The 20,612-nt window shown below is 43.8% G+C and overlaps 1 protein-coding gene across 8 annotated transcripts in view; it reads right to left on the bottom strand.

Moving 5' to 3' along the window:
• CDH4 (cadherin 4) overlaps nucleotides 1-20,612 on the bottom strand; it is an 831,041-nt gene that overhangs the window by 176,124 nt on the left and 634,305 nt on the right. For all 8 annotated transcript variants that reach the window (XM_028735371.2, XM_077929337.1, XM_077929338.1 and 5 more), the window contains one exon: nucleotides 1,247-1,391. In XM_028735371.2, coding sequence (XP_028591204.2) covers nucleotides 1,247-1,391 — 145 coding nt within the window. The remainder of the gene's footprint in view (nucleotides 1-1,246; nucleotides 1,392-20,612) is intronic.

The following is a 20,612-nucleotide window of genomic DNA, read 5'->3' as shown; positions in this document are numbered from 1 at the left end:
TTTTTTATTTGCAGTTCCCCCAATTTATCTATTTTTTGCAAATCGGTGTTTCCTAATATAATACATTTTCATGAATATATCCATTTTTATGCACATTTCAGCCTAGTATATGCATTTTTGTATACATGACTTGGCCAGAGAGCCGCACTGTAAAATTTGGAGAAGTGCGGATTTCAAAGGCTGCCTTTGTTTCAGTTTTAAGAAAGTGCAAATTAGGTACATTTGCCTTTAAATGCAAACTGAATCGAATACCTTCCCCACCCCTACTCATCTCACACAGCCCCCAGAGTTACTTAGTACAGCTCATACCAGGCCCATGCAGAGCTTGTCTGAAACCCAGGGCAGGAGTCTTGAGCATGAGATGTGCTGCCTCAGCTCTGCTGCCTAATCTGATCTGATGCTACACGCAAGTATGCAGTAACTCAGGCCCAGATTTTACTATTGAAGACTTCCATAAAAAAAGGTAAAAGGTAAATGACCCCTGCATGATTAAGTCCAGTCACAGGCGATTATGGGATTGCGGCGCTCATCTCGCTTTCAGGCCGAGGGAGCCGGTGTTTGTCCATGGACAGTTTTACGGGTCATGTGGCCAAGCATGACTAAACCACTTCTGGAGCAACAGGACACCGTGATGGAAACTAGAGTGCACGGAAACTCCATTTACCTTCTCACTGCAGCGGTACCTATTTATCTACTTGCACTGGTGTGCTTTTGAACTGCTAGGTTGGCAGGAGCTGGGACAGAGCAGTGGGAGCTCACCCCGTCACAGGGATTCGAACTGCTGACCTTCTGATCGGCAAGCCCAAGAGACTCAGTGGTTTAGATCCATTACATCATTGGTCAGCTGGGAGGCAAGGGGCATTCATGGCATAACAGTTTAAGTCTGGTGGAGCCCCCAACCAGCTTAGCCCTCTGAAGCCCAGGGCAGGTGTACCCCTGCGTCTGTATGGGTCTAGACTGTGCTTTGGGCTTGTAACGTCTAAATAGGGGTCTTGACTAATAGCATCAATTTCTTTGCACTAAAAGAATCTTGTCGTTTTTATGATTTGGTGTGAACAAACCCAATGCTGTTCAAGGGCTGAATGTGTCAACTGCTCTGGGATTCCTCCACACCCCCTCCTGTTCTTTAATGGACGCTCTACATAGAAATAAACAACAATGCCAAGGATGGGCAAGGGACACAATATAAAACAGCACTTTATTATCTAAAGACTTGCAACAGTTCCACAGGCAATTCCTACCGTACCTGGTTTGGATCCTTCATCAACGGATCCGTTATAGACCTGGTTTATGAACTCTGGTCTGTTGTCATTCATGTCAATAACGTAGATGTAGAGATCAATGGGGTTCTCTACTTTGTTTCCATTCATATCCACTGCATGCGCTCGAAGCTGTTAAGAAAAAGAGAGGAGGGGGAAAACCACGTCAGTAATGGGATTCAGCACTCGGCGAGGCTATGTGTCATCTTCTGTCATTTAGACTCTTCGACAACATTAGGATTTATAACTCTCATAATAATGGAAATTTTCTATGGGGTTTTCTATAGCAAAGCTATCCAGCTGATTTTGGTATGCATAATAATATGAACCTTGAAGTTCTGCTGCAGTTTTAGTGGCTTGCTTGAATTTCTGTGTTCTGGACAAACCTCATGGGTAGTGCAGCTATACATATGAAAAAGCTGCTTTTTCTATAAAAGAGAAAGGAAGAGGAAGAGGAAGATATATTGACTTTCTTTAAGCAAATCCCATCATAGTAATGGGGAAACCTGACCTCATTTCTTGAAAGTTCCACTGGATTTGCACTAAACTCTAAGTGTGGGGTATCAGTTTTGGGGGATGCTATCTGGGATAAGGTTTTTGGATTTCTCAAAAAATGGAGGACACATTGTCATATTTTGAAGTCCTGTTGGGACCTAAGAGTTCTTCATCCTTCCTCCTGGTTTCTGTTTGGCACAGTTTCACTGTGGCAGCCTCACCAGTGGGTTACTTGGTCTCTCAGGCCACTGTGTCAACAAATGTCCATGTACAGGACAGCAGAAAATGCCTTTATAGAGACATATTTTTTATTTTTGCAGCCCAAACCCAGAAACGATAATGGCAAAAGCAGTCAATCAAGAAGAAAGGAAAACTTCCGGAACTTTTTTCTCTGCCAAGCCGTTATCAATACAAATATTAAGAACACATCATTTCTTCAGAACCACCATCTGTTTTTTCATCCTAAAAAAACCCATCTTCCATTTTCTCAGATGATTACTCATTGTTCTGTCTATTTATGTAGGTAGTTTTTAAAAAAATCTTTTTCCTGTTCCTAGTGGGCCATTTTTGTGGTTATTCACACTGATACTAAAAATGATTGAACACAGCATGCCATTTCAGCTGAGGACTCAACAACTAATTGCAAATAAATAATGTGTTGTCGTAGGGATGTAGAGGAGAACTTTGTAGAGTCCTTTTTCTTATAAAAAAAATGAACTGGTCTAATTTTCACCTCCTGGATGGGGATACATGAATCAGAACAATTATTATCTTTCCAATAGTCCACTTCTCTGAATGTTGCAATACAATTCTTGGCTCAATAAATTTTAAAGTCCATCTTTTAGGATAAAATCTGCTTCAAAACCATGTATTTTAGAAACCAAATTTTGTGCAGGTTTAATCCTGAAATGGGATGAAATGGATTTAGGAATAAACACATGCAAAACTGATGTGTACTGGAAAGAAACTGACCTGCCCATTTCCACTGATTAATAATAATAATAATAATAATAATAATAATAATAATAATAATAATAATATATTATTATTTATACCCCACCCATCTGGCTGGGTCCCCCTAGCCACTCTGGGTGGCTTTCAACAAAACACTAAATAACCTATTAAACATTAAAAGGTTCCCTAAACAGGGCTGCCTTTAGATGTCTTCTAAAAGTCTGGTAGTAATTTTTCTCTTTGACATCTGGTGGGAGGGTGTTCCACAGGGCGGGCGCCACTACCGAGAAGGCTCTCTGCCTGGTTTCCTGTAACTTGGCTTCTCTCAGCGAGGGAACCGCCAGAAGGCCCTCGGTGCTGGACCTCAGTGTCCGGGCTGAAAGATGGAGGTGGAGACGCTCCTTCAGGTATACTGGACCGAGGCCGTTTAGGGCTGATGCAGAAATATCTGAATGTGAGCAGCCCAACATGCATCACCTTTGTAGTGTGGGAGCTGCTACTTCCACAGTTCCTTCAAATGCATGAAGGTGATATCAGGAAAATCTTGCTGGTGCTGCTGCTATCCAAGTGGCTTCAGGGGGCAGGGAGGATCATGAAAGAGGAGAGGCTCTGGAAGAATGAGAGGTCTGGTGGGAAAGGCATCCCCCTACCTTCTCCTGTGAAAATGCTGCTGCTGAGTGCCCCCCCTTTCTCCTTTCTCAGCCTTGTCACTCACACTTGCCTCTTCTTCCTGCCTGATGCCCCTCTCCACTGAAAGCCCCAAATGGCTCTGGACTCTCAACCTGACCTGCAGCAATCTGGGACCCAGATCTCTCCAAATAGGTGCACATTGGCTCAGGGTTTGGGCCACAGATAAATCTGGTGACCAGCCCTTCTGATTATAAACCATCCAACACATTGAGGCTGAAAACCAGGACCTGCGTCTTCCAGGCCACTCTCCCAAACAAGTCACGTGACACTTGTGAGAGCATAAAGCTCAAAAATGTGTGGTTTTGGGTTCCGGGCTCTCGTGAGAGATATCACACATACAGGATGTCCTGATTTAATCAGGGCAGTTGAGGGGTATGTGGTTAGTAATGCGACCTTGAGTGTATTGACTTCCAAGAAAATTCCATTGAGAGCAATGGCACTTCTGGATGTAAGCAGGTCTGGAATTTGTTTAATAAGCCCTCATAATGAAGTACTGCCCTGCTACTGAACTGTCTCCACATCCATGGTATACATTTTAAGGTTGCACAACTGACAGTGTGTAGTAGGCTCTAAGCATGGATGGGCCACAATGGTACTAAGATGTTCAGTATTTTAATTTTAGGACCTTCCCTTGGATTTCCCTTTTACCTTGTTCCATTTTCTTTCAGATTTTGTTCGATGAGTTTGCAGCTCTTTCTTGGGGTAAAAGGTAAAGGTAAAGGGACCCCTGACCATTAGGTCCAGTCGTGACTGACTCTGGGGTTGCGGTGCTCATCTCGCTTTATTGGCCAAGGGAGCTGGCATACAGCTTCTGGGTCACGTGGCCAGCATGACTAAGCTGCTTCTGGTGATCCAGAGCAGCGCACGGAAACACCGTTTACCTTCCCGCCGGAGTGGTACCTATTTATTTACTTGTACTGTGACGTGCTTTCGAACTGCTAGGTTGGCAGGAGCAGGGACCGAGCAATGGGAGCTCACCCCATCGCGGGGATTTGAACCACCGACCTTCTGATCGGCAAGTCCTAGGCTCTGTGGTTTAACCCACAGCGCCACCTGCATCCCTCCACTTTCTTGGGGAGATACAGCCAAATGACACCAATCAAGAGCATAAAAAGGTAAAGGTAAAGGTACCCCTGCCCATACAGGCCAGTCTTGACAGACTCTAGGGTTGTGCGCCCATCTCACTCAAGACGCCGGGGGCCAGCGCTGTCTGCAGACACTTCCGGGTCATGTGGCCAGTGTGACAAAGCTGCATCTGGCGAGCCAGCACAGCACACGGAAACACCGTTTACCTTCCCGCCAGTAAGCGGTCCCTATTTATCTACTTGCACCCGAGGGTGCTTTCGAACTGCTAGGTTGGTAGGCGCTGGGACCGAGCAACGGGAGCGCACCCCGCCGCGGGGATTCAAACCGCCGACCTTTCGATCGGCAAGCCCTAGGCGCTGAGGCTTTTACCCACAGCGCCACCTGCGTCCCGATCAAGAGCATATACAAACACTTAACAAATATATTGGATGTCTTGAATTCCATTGCGAATCACTTTGCTTACATTGAATCTGAGCTGGCATTCTCTTGTCCATTCGCCAACATTTAATGCAAATTTAGCTCACAGGCTACATAATTTACTGTCACAAGATGGCCAACTTTAAAAGGGGTTTAGACAAATTTATGGGAAATAAGACCATCAAGGGCTGTTAGCTATCATGGCCATGTGCTACCTCCAGCATCAAAGGCAGTAGGCCTCTGAATTCCAGTTGCTGGGCAGCGCAAGGGAAGAAAATGCTGTTGCATTGAGGTTCTGATTGCAGCTTTAGGACACCTGGTTAGCCACTGTGAGAACAGAATGCTGGACTAGATGGGCCATTGAGCTGATCCAGGAAGTTCTTCTGGTCCTGGGTTTGGAGAAATCCCTTTGGAGCTCTCTCTAGTCTGCTCAGAATTCCAGCCTTCGAAAAAGGCTGGTTTCACCTGCAAAGTTGCCCACTTCGCAATCTATCCCTGACCCTGAAACATTTTTAAATATGCTAAATAATATTAACAGGAGGGGAAAACAGACACACACCTTTATGCTGTTTTCCCTTGGTTGTGAAAGGTTATCCATTTATTCCTAACCTCTTGTTTTAAAATCCATTAACTGGAATGGTAGGAGCTCTGGTTTTCTCATCCAAATATTGCTATGTTTCTTTAGGGTTCTTTGGTGAGGAATTTGTTAAAAGGAAAGGTTAAAAAGTTAGCGAAGGGAAGCATCCCTTTGCAGAAGCCTTTTCCTAAGTGAGGCTTATTTTTCTAAAGGTTTAACAATTCTAGTCTTAATCATGCTTTCGACTGATTTACTAGAGACAGAAGTTAGGTTGACAAGCCTATAATTTCTTGGATCCCACCTGACTCCTTTTGTAAATTGGTTTTACTCTGGCTACCTTCCAGTCAATGGGTTAAGGTATTTTTTTCTGGAGAAGTTGCATATTTTAGTTAATAGTTCAGCAGTTTCATATCTTAGCTCTTCAATAATCCTTAAATGCCACCAATTCTCCATGACTTGTTATTTTTAAATGTCATCCTTTGTCACCTCTATTTGACACAGTTCTTTTGATGCATTATCTGAGGGGGGAAAGTGGTTTTGTGCACATATTTCCCCAGCGTGTCTTGATGTGAAAACACAGGAACACAATTCACTCCATTTCTCTTCCATTTCCCCCTCTCCCCAGGCCATGCTCCCTCTCCCCAGATCATACCCCCTCACCAGCCTTGCTCTGCATCATTCTTGAATGCTTTTGCCTGGCTGGAATTTGCCCTTGAACTGGGATAACGTCTCTTGCTTGTCTGGGTGGAGGTGTATGTGAAGAGACTTAGGGACATAGGAACCTGCCTGATATTGAGTCAGATCATTGGCCTATCCAGATCAGTATTGTTTTTGCTTGGGGGCAGTGGTTCTTCAGGGTTCCATCCATAATTCCTCCTCACCTCTACCTGAAGATGCTGGAGAATCAATCTTGGTCCCAGTAGGGCCTTCTCAATGATGGTTCCGACCTGGTGGAATGCTCTGTCCCATGAGACCAGGGCCCTGCAGGATTTAACTTCCTTCCGCAGGGCCTGTAAGACAGAGCTATTCTGCCTGGCTTTCAATTTGAACAATTTGAAGCCCGATCTTTTATTCCCCTTCCTTCCCTCCCCCTCCCATTTTTATGAAGATTACCTGCTCTGGGATCCCACAGCTAATTCTCCCCTGGTCTCCTCACTGGCCTAGATAGGACTAATTTAGCCAGCTAGTCATCTAATGTTTATTGGATGGATTTCCCCCCTAAATTGTTTTTTGAATTTATTGTTATTCATGTTTTATACTGTATTTCATGCTGTTTTTTGTTGCATCAATTAAATGTTTTAAATTTGTTGTTAGCTGCCCTGAGCCCGGTTTTCTGAACCGGGAAGGGTGGGGTATAAATATATTTTTTTACTATTATTACTAGTATTACTATTATTATTATATTTTTATTAAGTTTGTATACTGCCCTTCATGCCAAGATGGCAGGGTGGATCCCAGCACAAAAATACAAAATAAAAATATGAGCAAAAGCAAACCAACAACCCTCCTCTCACAGACACATTTAAAAGGCTGTAGAATGTTAATCAGCCAAAGGCCTTGTTGAAGACAAATGTTTTTGCCTGGTGCCTAAATATATGTAATGAAGGCTCCAGGCGAGTCTCCTTGGAAAGAATATTTGACAAGTGGGGAGTTACTGCAGAAAAGGCCATTCTCATGTTGCCAACCCCTTGTGTAGGAGTTGCATGAAGAAGGGCCTCAGATGATGATTGCAGGGTTTGGGCCGGTTTACATAGGTTTACATTATGGTGCTGGAGGAGACTCTTGAGAGTCCCATGGACTGCAAGAACAAAAAACCTATCCATTCTGAAGGAAATCAGCCCTGAATGCTCACTGGAAGGACAGATCCTGAAGCTGAGGCTCCAATACTTTGGCCACCTCATGAGAAGAGAAGACTCCCTGGAAAAGACCCTGATGTTGGGAAAGATGGAGGGCACAAGGAGAAGGGGACGACAGAGGATGAGATGGTTGGATAGTGTTCTCGAAGCTACCAGCATGAGTTTGACCAAACTGCGGGAGGCAGTGGAAGACAGGAGTGCCTGGCGTGCTCTGGTCCATGGGGTCACAAAGAGTCGGACACGACTAAACAACAACAACAACACAGGGAGAGGCGGTCCTTGAGGTATTGCAGTTCTGAGCCATTTAAGGCTTTACAGGTAAAAACCAGCACATTGAATTGTGTTCGGAAACTAATTGGCAGCCAGTGCAGTTGGGCCAGGATTGTTGTAATATGCTCAAATGGTTTTGCCCCGGTGAGCAACCTAGCCACTTAATTCTGCACCAGTTGAAGTTTCTGAACCGTTTTCAGAGGCAGTCCCACACATAAAATATTGCAGTAATCTAACATAGAGGTTTCCAGAGCATAGATAACAGAAGTTAGGTTTTCATGTGCAGGTAGGGATATAGCTGGGTCACCAGCTGGAGTTGACGGAATATGCACAAAATTCACATTTAAATACCTATTCTCAGAAAGTAGGCATTTCTAAAAGTATTTATTCTCAAATTATGCCTTAATATTTTTTGAAAATATTTTTTTGAGTGGAGATCTGCACTGGAGGTGTGAAAGGCAGTGATCACCTGAGGCTGCAAGCTCAAATGTGTCTTCTCAGAAGTAAGACCTACTGAATTCAGTGGGGCTTACTCCTATGTACAATTACAGCCATAGTTTTGATTTGGGTTGGTTTTTTTCTGCACAATTCCTCCCGAAACAGCATGAAACCCCATTGCTCCATGGGAAGGGGGTTGTTCTATGTTGATTCAAGGTGCACAATATCAAGTAGAGAACTGCTCAGGCTGTGAGCAGCTGGATACACAATTTCAGAAACGTTAAAGGGGGAAAAGTTGGGGGAATGAAAGCAGAGCACAATCCTCGGACCACACAGTAAGATGCTTTTAAATGTATATTTAAAGCAAACTTTCTAAATGGAGATTCTGATCCCAGTAGCTACTTGAAATTGTTTTTTATTCATGTAATTGCTTTATCTGTTTATATAGATGTAGTGGTTTTGAATTGTTCTTACATACCCACTCGCTTTATCTAAGCGTTTTGTGAAAATGTGCTTTGAGATGTGTCACAAGAAGAGACTTATTAATCAAATAGATAGATAGATGATAGATAGATAGATAGATAGATAGATAGATGATAGATAGATAGATAGATAGATAGATAGATAGATAGATAGATAGATGATAGATAGATAGATAGATAGATAGATAGATAGATAGATAGATAGATAGCATGGTGGGTTTGTAAGGACATTCAGTTAAAAATCCCTGGAAGCAGGGCAGAATGGGTTGAGTCCTGTTCTCTCTGAGAACTGGGATGGACCAGATTACAGTGCGTCCCTCCTTCCCTAGAACTGATTTGCAAATTCATGTGGAAAGCTCAGATCAGGTTAGTTCATATCGGTATCCGCAAAGTCTATATTTGCCAAGCATCCTTCACCGGAACCTCTGCTTGGGGAATCCCCACTTGCCAGCCCAGCTCTTGACACAAATGTGCCATTAAACAGATGTGTCAACCAGGGCTTGTCTGTGTGTATCATGGCAGCAGCTTTAAGTGAGATTACGAGATACTTGCTCGCTGAATTGCTTTTTGCTCGAGTGCAGACCGCGAGCGAATGCATATGTATGTGGGGCAGTGCAGGCGACACGCCGATAGGCTTACAGTGCAAAGAAATTACTTAACTCCTGGAGATTTCAAAGAAGAGCTATCAAATATAATTAAAACTTTGTCTGGGAAGGGTGGGGAGGATGGGGAGGCAGATGTGAAAGGATGAGATATCTGCTTTGCTCTCTGCTTTATCTCAGAAAGGAGGTGTTTTTTTTTCTGAGCTGGAGATAGAGCAAAGAAGGAATCCATCGCCATTTCAGTTTGAAGATAATAACTTTAATTCTAGCTGAGAATTACTTTTCCCCCCACCCCAAGGGCAATCTGCCCTTTGCCCTTTGACATTATTGAATAGCTGCATCTAACACAAGTGGGGATTGCTAAGCAGCGAAGCAGCAAAGCCTTAAATACACAGGTGGGGAATGGACGTATCATACATATTTCATGATTTTAGAATTACACAGTAAAAAATATACATTTAAAGACTAAACATGAGGCTCGGTTTCTTCTTTGTCTTTTTTTTAAAAAAATGCAATAAATGCACTCTTGTCGTGGTGGCCAACCAGATACCTCTGGGAAACCCACAAGTAGAACTTAAGCCCAAAGGTACTTTCCCCAATTTTAATTCCTTAAAACTGACATTCAGAGGCACACTGCCTCCAACAATAGAAGTGGAATGTAGCTATCAGAGTTAGTAGCCTCAACCTCCATGCATATGTCTGATCCTCTCCTAAACTTATCCAAGCTCATCTTACAGGAGTGAACTCCATCGTTTAACTCTGTGCTGTTCAGGACTGAAGGGCAAACTGGGTGGCAGGATGACGGACCAAACTAGAAGTCAGGACCAAAGATTGAGCAAGGCTGCAGACGCACACAAGGGTTCATGTCAGGAATGAGACAGCTCTCAGTGAAGATTTGCAGTCGACTGCAAATCGCAGCCAGGAACAGAGAAGCTCAGAGGTTAATCAGGCTGAGCAAAGGATACAGCAGTTAGAGGCAACTCCTCTGGGCAGTGGAATGCAGGTTGCCAAGGGAACATTGGAGAGTGGGCTGGAAGACAGCCAAAACTCTCCAGACATGCAAAAAGACGCGAGCTTACACAGTGACAGCTTGTCAGGACAGGAAGAGGTTGGAGCTGAGTCAATCAGCCCCTGGTGTCATTGAATGGGAGGGCTGTTAGACAGGAAGCAGAGCAAGAGACATAAAGTACATAAGTTCAGTATCTTCTGTCAAAACCGGAAGCAGTCTTCAGAGGGGTCAGCACAATTGATAATGCTGGCGGCTTGTTAGGACCGTCTGGAGATTTCTGTTTGTTGTTGCAATAAATCTTCTTTTTTAACTATGCTTGCTGTGTTATTAAGCTGGGAACCTGGACTCATGACATCAAGCTAGGCTCAGGAGAACCCGTGAACTCATTTTGTACTCCTTGCTATCCAGATGTGACCCAAATGCCCACCCCCTGGGAGGTGGAGTCAGTACAAGCCCAAAAGGTGCTACCTGCAGTTCAGTAGTTTGCCACATGGGAACGGCTGCACATGGATCCATTAGAGCAGGTAGCAGGATGGCTGATTTTTGTCTCTATGAACCGCAGACCTCCATAGCACATCACAGGCTACTTTTGAAGCTCAAGCTACATGGGGCTCAGTTGCAACAATCTTCGCTATGCACCTAACTGTACTGCCACCACAGGCCTGATTTGCCTTGTTGGGGCAATGGACATACCCTACAACATTTCTCCAATGAAAATAGGGACATCCTAAGGAAAAGCAGGACATTCTGGGATCAAATCAGAAACTGAGGCTGTAAATCCAGGACTGTCCCTGGAAAATAGGGACATTTGGAGGGTCCGAATGGAGTCAGTGGACAACATTGGAACTCAGGGGGAAAGGAGACAGCTTAGTGGCAGACCAGAGGATCTGCTCTGCAGGCAGGTGGTCTCAGGGCCAAATCTTGACATCACCAGCTAGGGCTAGGAATGCCCCCTAGCTGAAACCCTGGAAAAACCCAGTCAGTGTACTGAGCTATATGGGCCAGTGGTCTAACTCTGCCTAAGGCAACTCCCAATGTTTCTAACACATGCACATGGAATCTACACTCTGCTTGTGGGCTTCCCTGAATTACTGAAGACAGAATAAATCACAGAGAAACCAGAGGCGTTAAAAAATGCTCAAAAATGCATTATTCATAATGACTGCAGACTATGTATGCTCGGTGTGCAGAAGCTGGGATTTTGTGCTATGGAGAATTCACTACCTGGCTATTTTTCTGTGATGAGGTGGACTTCCTTTAGAATAAATACAAGAGGCCACTGTTGAAAATGACGTATTTGTCTAGATCGACCATTGGTCTGATCTTGTCAGGCTGCTCTTAATTAAAAGATGAAGGCCTGGAGACTTAATGAAGTCCAAAGGCTATCAACTTGTCTATGGAATTAATTAAAATCCATAGACTGGAATGATTTTTCCCCTGTACTTTGCAACTGGCACCACCACAGGAAGGCACAGAAGGTTAAAAAGGAAACCCTTGCAATTTCTGATATGGGCTGTGCAAACATTTATCCGCTGGCTTTCCTGTTCAGAGGTTTGGGCCACAGCTACTGACTCTTAATCCAAGAGGTGATCTTGTTAGACTAATCAACTGTCAATATTTTTTAAATGTAGGACATAGGAGAAAATGGGCTCCTAAATAAGAATGGACAATCAGCATTCTTAAGGTTTTGGATAGGATTCTGGTATTCTGTACCATTTAGACTAAAATTGTCAACCAAAAGCTTTACTTTTCTGGTTTTTCACCACCACAGTTACTAACACTGGGCTTCAGTAAAACAAATCATTTAATTAGACAGCGCCTATATGATACCAAAGGGACACGGGTGGCGCTGTGGGTTAAACCACAGAGCCTAGGACTTGCCGATCAGAAGGTCGGCGGTTTGAATCCCCACATCGGGGTGAGCTCCCGTTGCTCAGTCCCTGCTCCTGCCAACCTAGCAGTTCGAAAGCACATCAAAGTGCAAGTAGATAAATAGGTACCGCTCCAGCAGGAAGGTAAATGGCGTTTCCGTGCGCTGCTCTGGTTTGCCAGAAGCGGCTTAGTCATGCGGGCCACAAGGTACGCCGGCTCCCTCGGCCAATAAAGCGAGATGAGCACCGCAACCCCAGAGTCGGTCACGACTGGACCTAATGGTCAGGGGTCCCTTTACCTTTTATATGATAGCAAGCGACAGAATAATCTGGCCACAATAAGGAAATTTTGTCCATGATATGATTATTTCCCAACTAGTCATTTTGACACTTTGGCACCCTATTTGCAGAATTTAACAATTCCAAAATACAGACGTGCTTTCACTTTCATAAGATTGAATATACTGCCTTTGACTGTACTTGAGGGTCGATTTCAAAAAATTCCACTGAAAAAGGGTTGTCCCTGTGGAGGGGGCAGTACTGATTCAGTAGCTCATGTGAGGAGTGAGGTTATTACCCCTCTATTATTGTCCATGCTGGGTCGCTCAACCATTGCTACTGTGTCTTTTCTTCTAGCAGATCAAGATGATCAGGTGACAGCAAAAACTGCAAGGTTTTTAGTGGGGGAAATTAGAATAAGATCTATTATTTGATTATTGAAGTAAACCCCCAAAATGTATTTTCTATGGTTAAGTTTCTACCTCTATCTTCAGTGCATTTTATTATATTTTATTGCTATGGCTAGTGGCTGATGCAAATAAAGATTCTATCATCTATCTATCTATCATCTATCTATCTATCTATCTATCTATCTATCTATCTATCTATCTATCATCTATCATCTATCACCTATCATCTCTATCTACAGTGGTACCTAGGGTTACAGACACTTCAGGTTACAGACTCCGCTAACCCAGAAATAGCACCTTGGGTTAAGAACTTTGCTTCAGGATGAGAATTTGCTTCAGAATGAGAACAGAAATCACGCGGCAGTGGCATGGCAGCAGCGGGAGGCCCCATTAGCTAAAGTGGTACCTCAGGTTAAGAACAGTTCCAGGTTAAGAAGGGACCTCCAGAACGAATTAAGTTCTTAACCTGAGGTACCATTCTTTCTATCATCTATCTATCTATCTATCTATCTATCTATCTATCTATCTATCTATCTATCTATCATCTATCTATCTATCTATCTATCTATCTATCATCTATCTATCTATCATCTATCTATCTATCTATCTACCTACCTACAATCTATCTATCATCTATCTATCTATCATCTATCTATCTATCTATCTATCTATCTATCTATCTATCTATCTATCTATCTATCATCTATCTATCTATCTATCTATCTATCTATCTATCTATCTATCTATCTATCATCTATCTATCTATCATCTATCTATCTATCTATCTATCTATCTATCTATCTATCTATCTATCATCTATCTATCTATCATCTATCTATCTAATCTATCTATCTAGATGCATGGCAGAAGCACAATTCTTACAGTTGTTCCTGCTCTGGGTAGCTTTGTCCAAAGCTCTTGAGTATCATTCTCATTTTGGGCAGTTTGTCCGTAGCTTGTGTCTTTTTGAATTACTCTGAGTTATATTTAGACAATTATTTATACCTCACTCTTTGGCTTGCAGAGCTCACAGAAGAGCTTCACAGAACACCCATACAGAACACACACAAACATCAGAAAGCTCTATGGAGCAGAAGTCTAAAACAGAAATACAAAAGCTGGCAGCAGCAGCAGTAGTAAAATCTTAAACAGTAAAATCCTGTTGAAAGAGGAAAGTTTCGGCTTATAGTGAAAGAAGTCCAGAGAGGGAGCCTGGCTGCGGGGTCTTTTTAGGAGGGCTTTTTAGAAGTGTGGAACTGCCACCAAAAGTTTCTGTCTCTTGTGCTGCTGGCCTGAGGTGATGGCACAGAAAGCAATGCCTACCAAGCAAATCCTGACACCAAGGTAGGCTTGGGAGACACTCTTTTCCTCAGATGTCATTACATTCAGGGCTTTTTTTCAGCCGGAACTCACCAGAACTCAGTTCAGGCACCGCTCAGGTGGGCGCCATTGCAATTATAAGAGAACAAGGGATACATTTGTGGTGGCACTTACTTTTCTAGAAAAATAGCACTGATTACAGTACGTTCCATGCAAATGACTCCTGGAATATCTCTTTCCTATGAACCTTGTTTTACTACCCTGGAAGGAGTTTCTTTGGATGGAGGAACGTTCCATCATGCGAGCCCCCACCTGCAGTAAGAAGTGGTCCAGCCCAGCCGCAGGTTTGCTAACTCAAGGCAGTAGCGTTGCAATGGGGTGTGTGTGTGTGTGTGTGGCAGGTTCCATCTTTGCAGGGGTGCCACGAGCAGCCATTGCGCTGCCTTAGCCGCTTTTGGAGGATCCTCTGTTTGCGGCTGCAGCCGCGAGCATAGGATCCCGGCACTGGCAGCAAACCACTAAGTACAGCGCATGTGCAGCTTCACACACATGCGCCGTACATAGTGATGCCACACATGCGCTATATAGTGGTTTGCAGCCAGCGCCACTCCAACACCGTATGGACGGTGCTGGGATCCTCTGCTCGCGGCTGCAGCCGGAGCGGCGCCGGCGGCAAACCACTATACAGCACATGTGCGGCGGCGCTACGTATGGTGCATGCGTCGTACGTAGCAGCGCTGCACATGCACCCTATGTAGTGACGCCCGCCCCGGGTGTCATGACGCCTTCCTTCGCCCCTGACTCAAGGTGAACTTGGTCTAGTCATAATTGGTTGGGCGTAAGGGGGTGTCTCTAGTACTCTTCCCATCACCGCACTACTGTGATGAGAGAATACATTCTGGAATTTCTCTCAGCCTGGAAAACTGCACTTGAAGGCATCCTCAGGGGACCCCAGGGATCATCTAGTCCAACGCCCTGCAATGCAGGAATCTCAACTGAAGCATCCATGACAGATGGCTATCCAATCCCTGATTTACAGCCTCCAAGGAAGGAGAGTTCACAACCTCCTGAGAGAGTCCATTCCACTGTCAAACAGCTTTTACTGTTAGAAGGTTCTTCCTGTATTTAGAGTAGACCCACTAAATTAAATTACTGAATAAGTTGAAGCTATATGAATTTCAATAGCTCTACTCTGAGTAAAAGTCGGTTTAATTCCACCCTAAATTTGTATCTATACATATAAACAAGTAGGTGTAAATGTTTTGTAAATCTATATCTTTTTAAAGTTCTCTTTCCCCCCAGTGATGCATGAGAACCTGGTAGTGTGTGTTGTATCTTTGGTTCCAAAGATCTCCCTTCAACATTAATTGAAGATTGAAGTATTGAAGATTTTGCCAACAGTTCTATTCCAAGCAACTTCCATTACACATCAACCAAATTAATTCGAAAATTACTCTATTCCCCCTTGGTACACACAAAAAATAAGGTTGGTGTTAATTAGGGAAATGGATGATGAACACGGACAATTAAAAAAAGACACACAATGATATAATAATTGTGATCACGAAGCAGTGCAATTAGGTTAAAAGGAAAGCATTTGTTGAAAACTAGGGATGGAATTAAACAGAACTCTGATTAATATCTACACTAATTCTGATTTTAATTGATTTGGAAATTGGACACCGAAAGGCAATAGTAGGAAGACGCGGATCTCTGCATGTGCTCAAAGAGGGTTTATGTGAATCTGCTAATCTAGGTATCTTCATTGCATTTCATGCCTGTAGGAGACCCTCCAAGTGTCCCTATTTTCCAGGAATAGTTCCAGGTTTACAGAAGCCGTCCTGGTTTCTAATTTGATCCCAGAACATCCCTATTTTCATCGGAGAAATGTTGAAGGGTATGGAGTTCTGCAACCCCCAAGCCAAGGAGATAAATAACAATACAACCTTTAGAAGACATCTGAAGGCAGCCTGAGCTCTGTGAGTGCAGCTTTGAAGCGCAGAGTGTTTGAGGACTGGGACATAGCAGGGAAACCAAAATGCTTGTTTACAAAGCTATTGTATTACCAACTTTACTGTACGCTTGTGATATATGAACCACTTATAAAAGCCATCTCCAACTCCTCGAAAGATTCCATCAAGGCTGTCTCTGAAAAATTTTGCACATTGCTTGGGAAGACAGGCGAACTAATGTCAGTGTACTGGAAGAAGCAAAGATCACCAGTGTTGAAGCAATGATTCTTCAACATCAACTTTGTTGGACTGGTCATGTTGTGCGGATGCCTGATTATCATCTTCCTAAGCAACTACTCTATTCCGAACTTAAAAATGGAAAGTGTAATGCTGGTGGTCAACAAAAGAGGTTTAAAGACGCTCTCAAGGCAAATCTTTAAAATGTAGTATAAACACCGACAACTGGAAAACACTGGCCTGCAAGCGCTCCAGTTGGAGAACAGCCTTTACTAAAGATGTCATGGGCTTTGAAGACACTCGAACTCAGGACGCAAGGGAGAAACGTGCTAAGAGGAAAGCACACTTGGCAAATCCACACCGTGATCAACTCCCACCCAGAAACCAATGTCCCCTCTGTGGAAGGACGTGTGGATCCAGAATTGGCCTCCACAGTCACTTAGGGACTCATTGTTAAGACTGTGTTCATGGAAGACAATCTTCCTTGACTATGAGTGATCACCAAAGAAGAAGAAAGAACCCCTTCAATCCAGGAATCTCAGCTAAAGCATTAATGAGACATCGCATTCCTCTGCTTAAAAACCTCTAAGAAATGAGACTCCACCTTCTGAGGGGACTCTGTTCCACTGCCAACAGCTCTTACTACCAGAAAGTTCTTCCTGATGTTTAGTCGGAATCTCCTTCCTTGTAACTTGAAGCCATTGGTTCGGGCCCTACCCTCTGGAGCAGGAGAAAACAAGCTTGCTCCATCTTCCATGCGAAAGCCATTTAGATAGTTGAAGATGGCTATCATATCTCCTCTCAGTCTCCTCTTTTCCAGGCTAAACATACCCAGCCTTATGATTAAATGATTTTAATGTATTGCTAGACGGCTAAACTCAAGATCTATGATTAAAGGAAGTTCTTTTTGGAATTATAAACTCAACGTTTTCACCCCTAGCCATGAATATATCATAACGAGATAGAGGCACCCATTTCTAAGCAACCTTGAAAGCCATTGTCTTAACTCAGTATATTTATTAATGAACGCTTTTTATAAAGTAGTCCCAGGTCGCCGAAAGTCGTCATTATGACAGATAAAGTTATTTCTTTTGGACTGCGAGTTTCTAATGCTGGAATCCTAATGACTCCATCAAAGGCATTATTCTGAGACCATTTCCCCCAATTATCCCCCAGTTATAATGGTCTGCCACCAGTGAAACATTACTGACAGCTCCGAAGCAGCACAAAGCCCAAGTCTCAAATATTCCTTTTGCTTCATATTTCGCCAGGATCACTGGAGAAAATAATTGCTTTTGTTCAAGGAGGATAAAATAACTTTCCCTTAGATTCCCCTTTAACCCTGGGGAAATCTCTTCTTCCCTCCAGCTAAGGAGGTAATATAGTTTAGTCGTCCCTCCACCTCTGTCCACAAGCAATGCCAACAGAGTTCAATGTATGACAAAGCAAACACAGCTTGGCGGGATCAGTGCTTGCCATGGAACTCTTTAAGAAGATGAAGTCAGTGCAAGCAATCCTTACAATTTCATAGTTACTTGATTGTATCCATTTGGAAAGCCATTTGGCTCAGAGGCTCTGCTCTGCATCCACCCATTGCCAGCACAGGAGGCCAAAGGCTTCAGATATTTTCTGGGGATCACAGGAGGTCATTCAGTATATAGGATGCAGACAGGTCTTTGCATCCATGTGTGGGAAGCAATAGATTTTGAACAAGGGCTATAGCTTAGTGGTAGGGGTGCAGGTGGTGCTGTGGGTTAAACCACAGAGCCTAGGACTTGCCAATCAGAAGGTCGGTGGTTTGAATCCCCGCAAAGGGGTGAGCTCCCATTGCTCGGTCCCTGCTCCTGCCCACCTAGCGGTTCGAAAGCACATCAAAGTGCAAGTAGATAAATAGGTACCGCTCTGACGGGAAGGTAAACGGCGTTTCTGTGCGCTGCTCTGGTTCGCCAGAAGCGGCTTAGTCATGCTGGCCAATGACCCGCAAGCTGTATGCTGGCTCCCTCGGCCAATAAAGCGAGATGAGTGCCGCAACCCCAGAGTGGGCCACGACTGGACCTAATGGTCAGGGGTCCCTTTACCTTTACCTTTATCTTTACCTATAGCTTAGTGGTAGAGTAAATTCCTGTATTTAAAAGGTCCTGGGCTGGCTTCAAATTCATTTCTAGACCCAATTCAATGTGCTCACTTTAATGCTTAAATCCCTGAATGACACAGGCCCCAAATATCTGAAAGACCACCTCCTTCCCTATGGAGCACCACCATGAAAATTCATCAGGATTTTAGTGCAAATGCTCCTAATATTGTATGCAATATTGCCTATATATACTCATTTCTGCAAAACAATTTCCCCCAATACAATGCATGTCTATATGCTATTTTCAGTAATATATGCATTTGTATGTGCAATTTTCTCTAATATATGTGTTTTCTACACATTTGGCTGGAGAACTGCACTGCGAAAATTGGAGAAGAGCACATTTCAAAGGGCGGCTATGCTTCGCTTTGCAAAATGTTAATTCGGTAGGTTTACCTTGAAATGCAAACAGAATTGAATTAATCCCCCATCCCTATATAATGAGGATCTTTCTTGCAGCCTCTGTGTAAGAAGCAAACCTGGCCCAGGTGGCTCTGATTTCCAGAAAGCAGCTGACTATTTTCTTCAGACTCTTGTATTTCTTCAGGGAAAACACAAAAACCTGAACTCTGGTGTACTGAGATTGTTGTAGCAGATGAATGTTGGGAATGGGAAAGACGGAGAGGGCTGGACAGAATTTTGGGTGCCAGATGGGCAGGTGGCAGACTGCTGCGCAGGACAGGATGTTGGCAAGACATTTTAGCTTGCAAGAGAATAGTAACAGGTTTGCAGTATCAAGAAGGAAGAGGCACAAAACTATTGGTAAGGTTTTGGTGAGTCAGTGGTTGATAAACTTGCGATTACTAGAGCAGAATTGAAGGATGAAGATAGAAATATAGTGCAAGACAGGAAGGGAAAAATGCTTTTGAAAAATGCAAGCACACAGATGCAAGTTGCAGGGGGGGCATAGCTAAGTTGTAGAACATCTGCCTTGTACACAGGAAGGTTCTGGGTTCAATTCCTGGCATTTCCAGGAGTGTGGGAATGGCTCCTATCTGAAACAAGTACTGCTGCTGCCAGTCACTGTAGACCAGGCATGGCCAAACTTGGTCCTCCAGCTGTTTTGGGACTACAATTCCCATCATCCCTGACCACTGGTCCTGTTAGCTAGGGATGATGGGAGTTGTAGTCCCAGAACAGCTGGAGGACCAAGTTTGGCCATGCCTGCTGTAGACAATCTTTAGTAACGTGGACCAGTTTTCTGACTCAGTGTAGAGCAGTTCCCTATGTTTCTAAATGTAAGTGGAAAAACCAGGCACTCCATAAGCCTTCTGCATATTTTCTGATGTGATGAAAACTCTTATGCCAGACAGATAGTCACCTCTTTGGGTTGGCATGCCTTTAATATCTGAATATAGCAGCCATCAGGTTCTTGGCTCCAAAGTGATGTAATAAATGAATAAATGATAAACGAAATTTAAAAACACCTGCAAAGTACTTCAGATACCAGACTTCTCATGCAAGCAAGCAAGAGAAGCCTGATACGGACATATGGGCTTCCTATGGGAGGCCATGCAATGTTTAAAAAGGAGCAACAAGTGTCATGATTGCTACATGAGACATTTTAGTAGGTAATACTGATCGCCGCAGATCTTCCTCTAAGACAGACAGAGGTGGCGAAGGGGATCCAGCTAGAAGGCAGGATCCTTATCTCCCCCACCTCTCATGGGCCAAGTTTGATAGATAAGGAGCTACAATCACCTGACATCACAATGATCCCTTTTTTTTGTCCATTTGGACAATCAGCTGATCACTGTGGCTTGAAAAGTACAAATCTGCCTTGGCCCAAGCACATCTTTAGCTACCCCACACCTGGTGTCCTAGGGGAGGTGGCCGTGGTTTGGTGAAAACGGTCTGACATGTCAAATGGGGAGACCTGGAAGATGTAATGAGGTTCATCACTCCTGCCATAAGATGTCATTCTGGTTATTTATCTTCTTCCTAATCAGCTAGATGCCTTGTTCCACGGGTCTGGATGTTTAATCACCAGCTCTGGTCAGGAGATCTGACCTATGAGGAAGGGAATGCTCTAGCACAGACCCATAGTAACATTAAGAACTGGTCCTTGAGCTAGTTTTGTCCTCCTCCCTTTCATTTTTCCTCATGTACCAGAGACTCTCTTAGAACTGATTTTTGAAAGCTGCTCTGAGAACCTTTTTTTGGGGGTGGGGGTGGGGTGGGGTAGAGGGAAGGGTAGAAATAAACCAGGAGCTCACTCGTTTTCAGCCTTTCCGTCAAATAATTTCTAAAGCACAATTGTTGCTCTGCCCTCAT

This window comes from Podarcis muralis, chromosome 5, assembly GCF_964188315.1.
Source record: "Podarcis muralis chromosome 5, rPodMur119.hap1.1, whole genome shotgun sequence".
Lineage (NCBI taxonomy): Eukaryota > Metazoa > Chordata > Lepidosauria > Squamata > Lacertidae > Podarcis > Podarcis muralis.
This window is presented reverse-complemented; position numbering and strand designations above follow the sequence as displayed.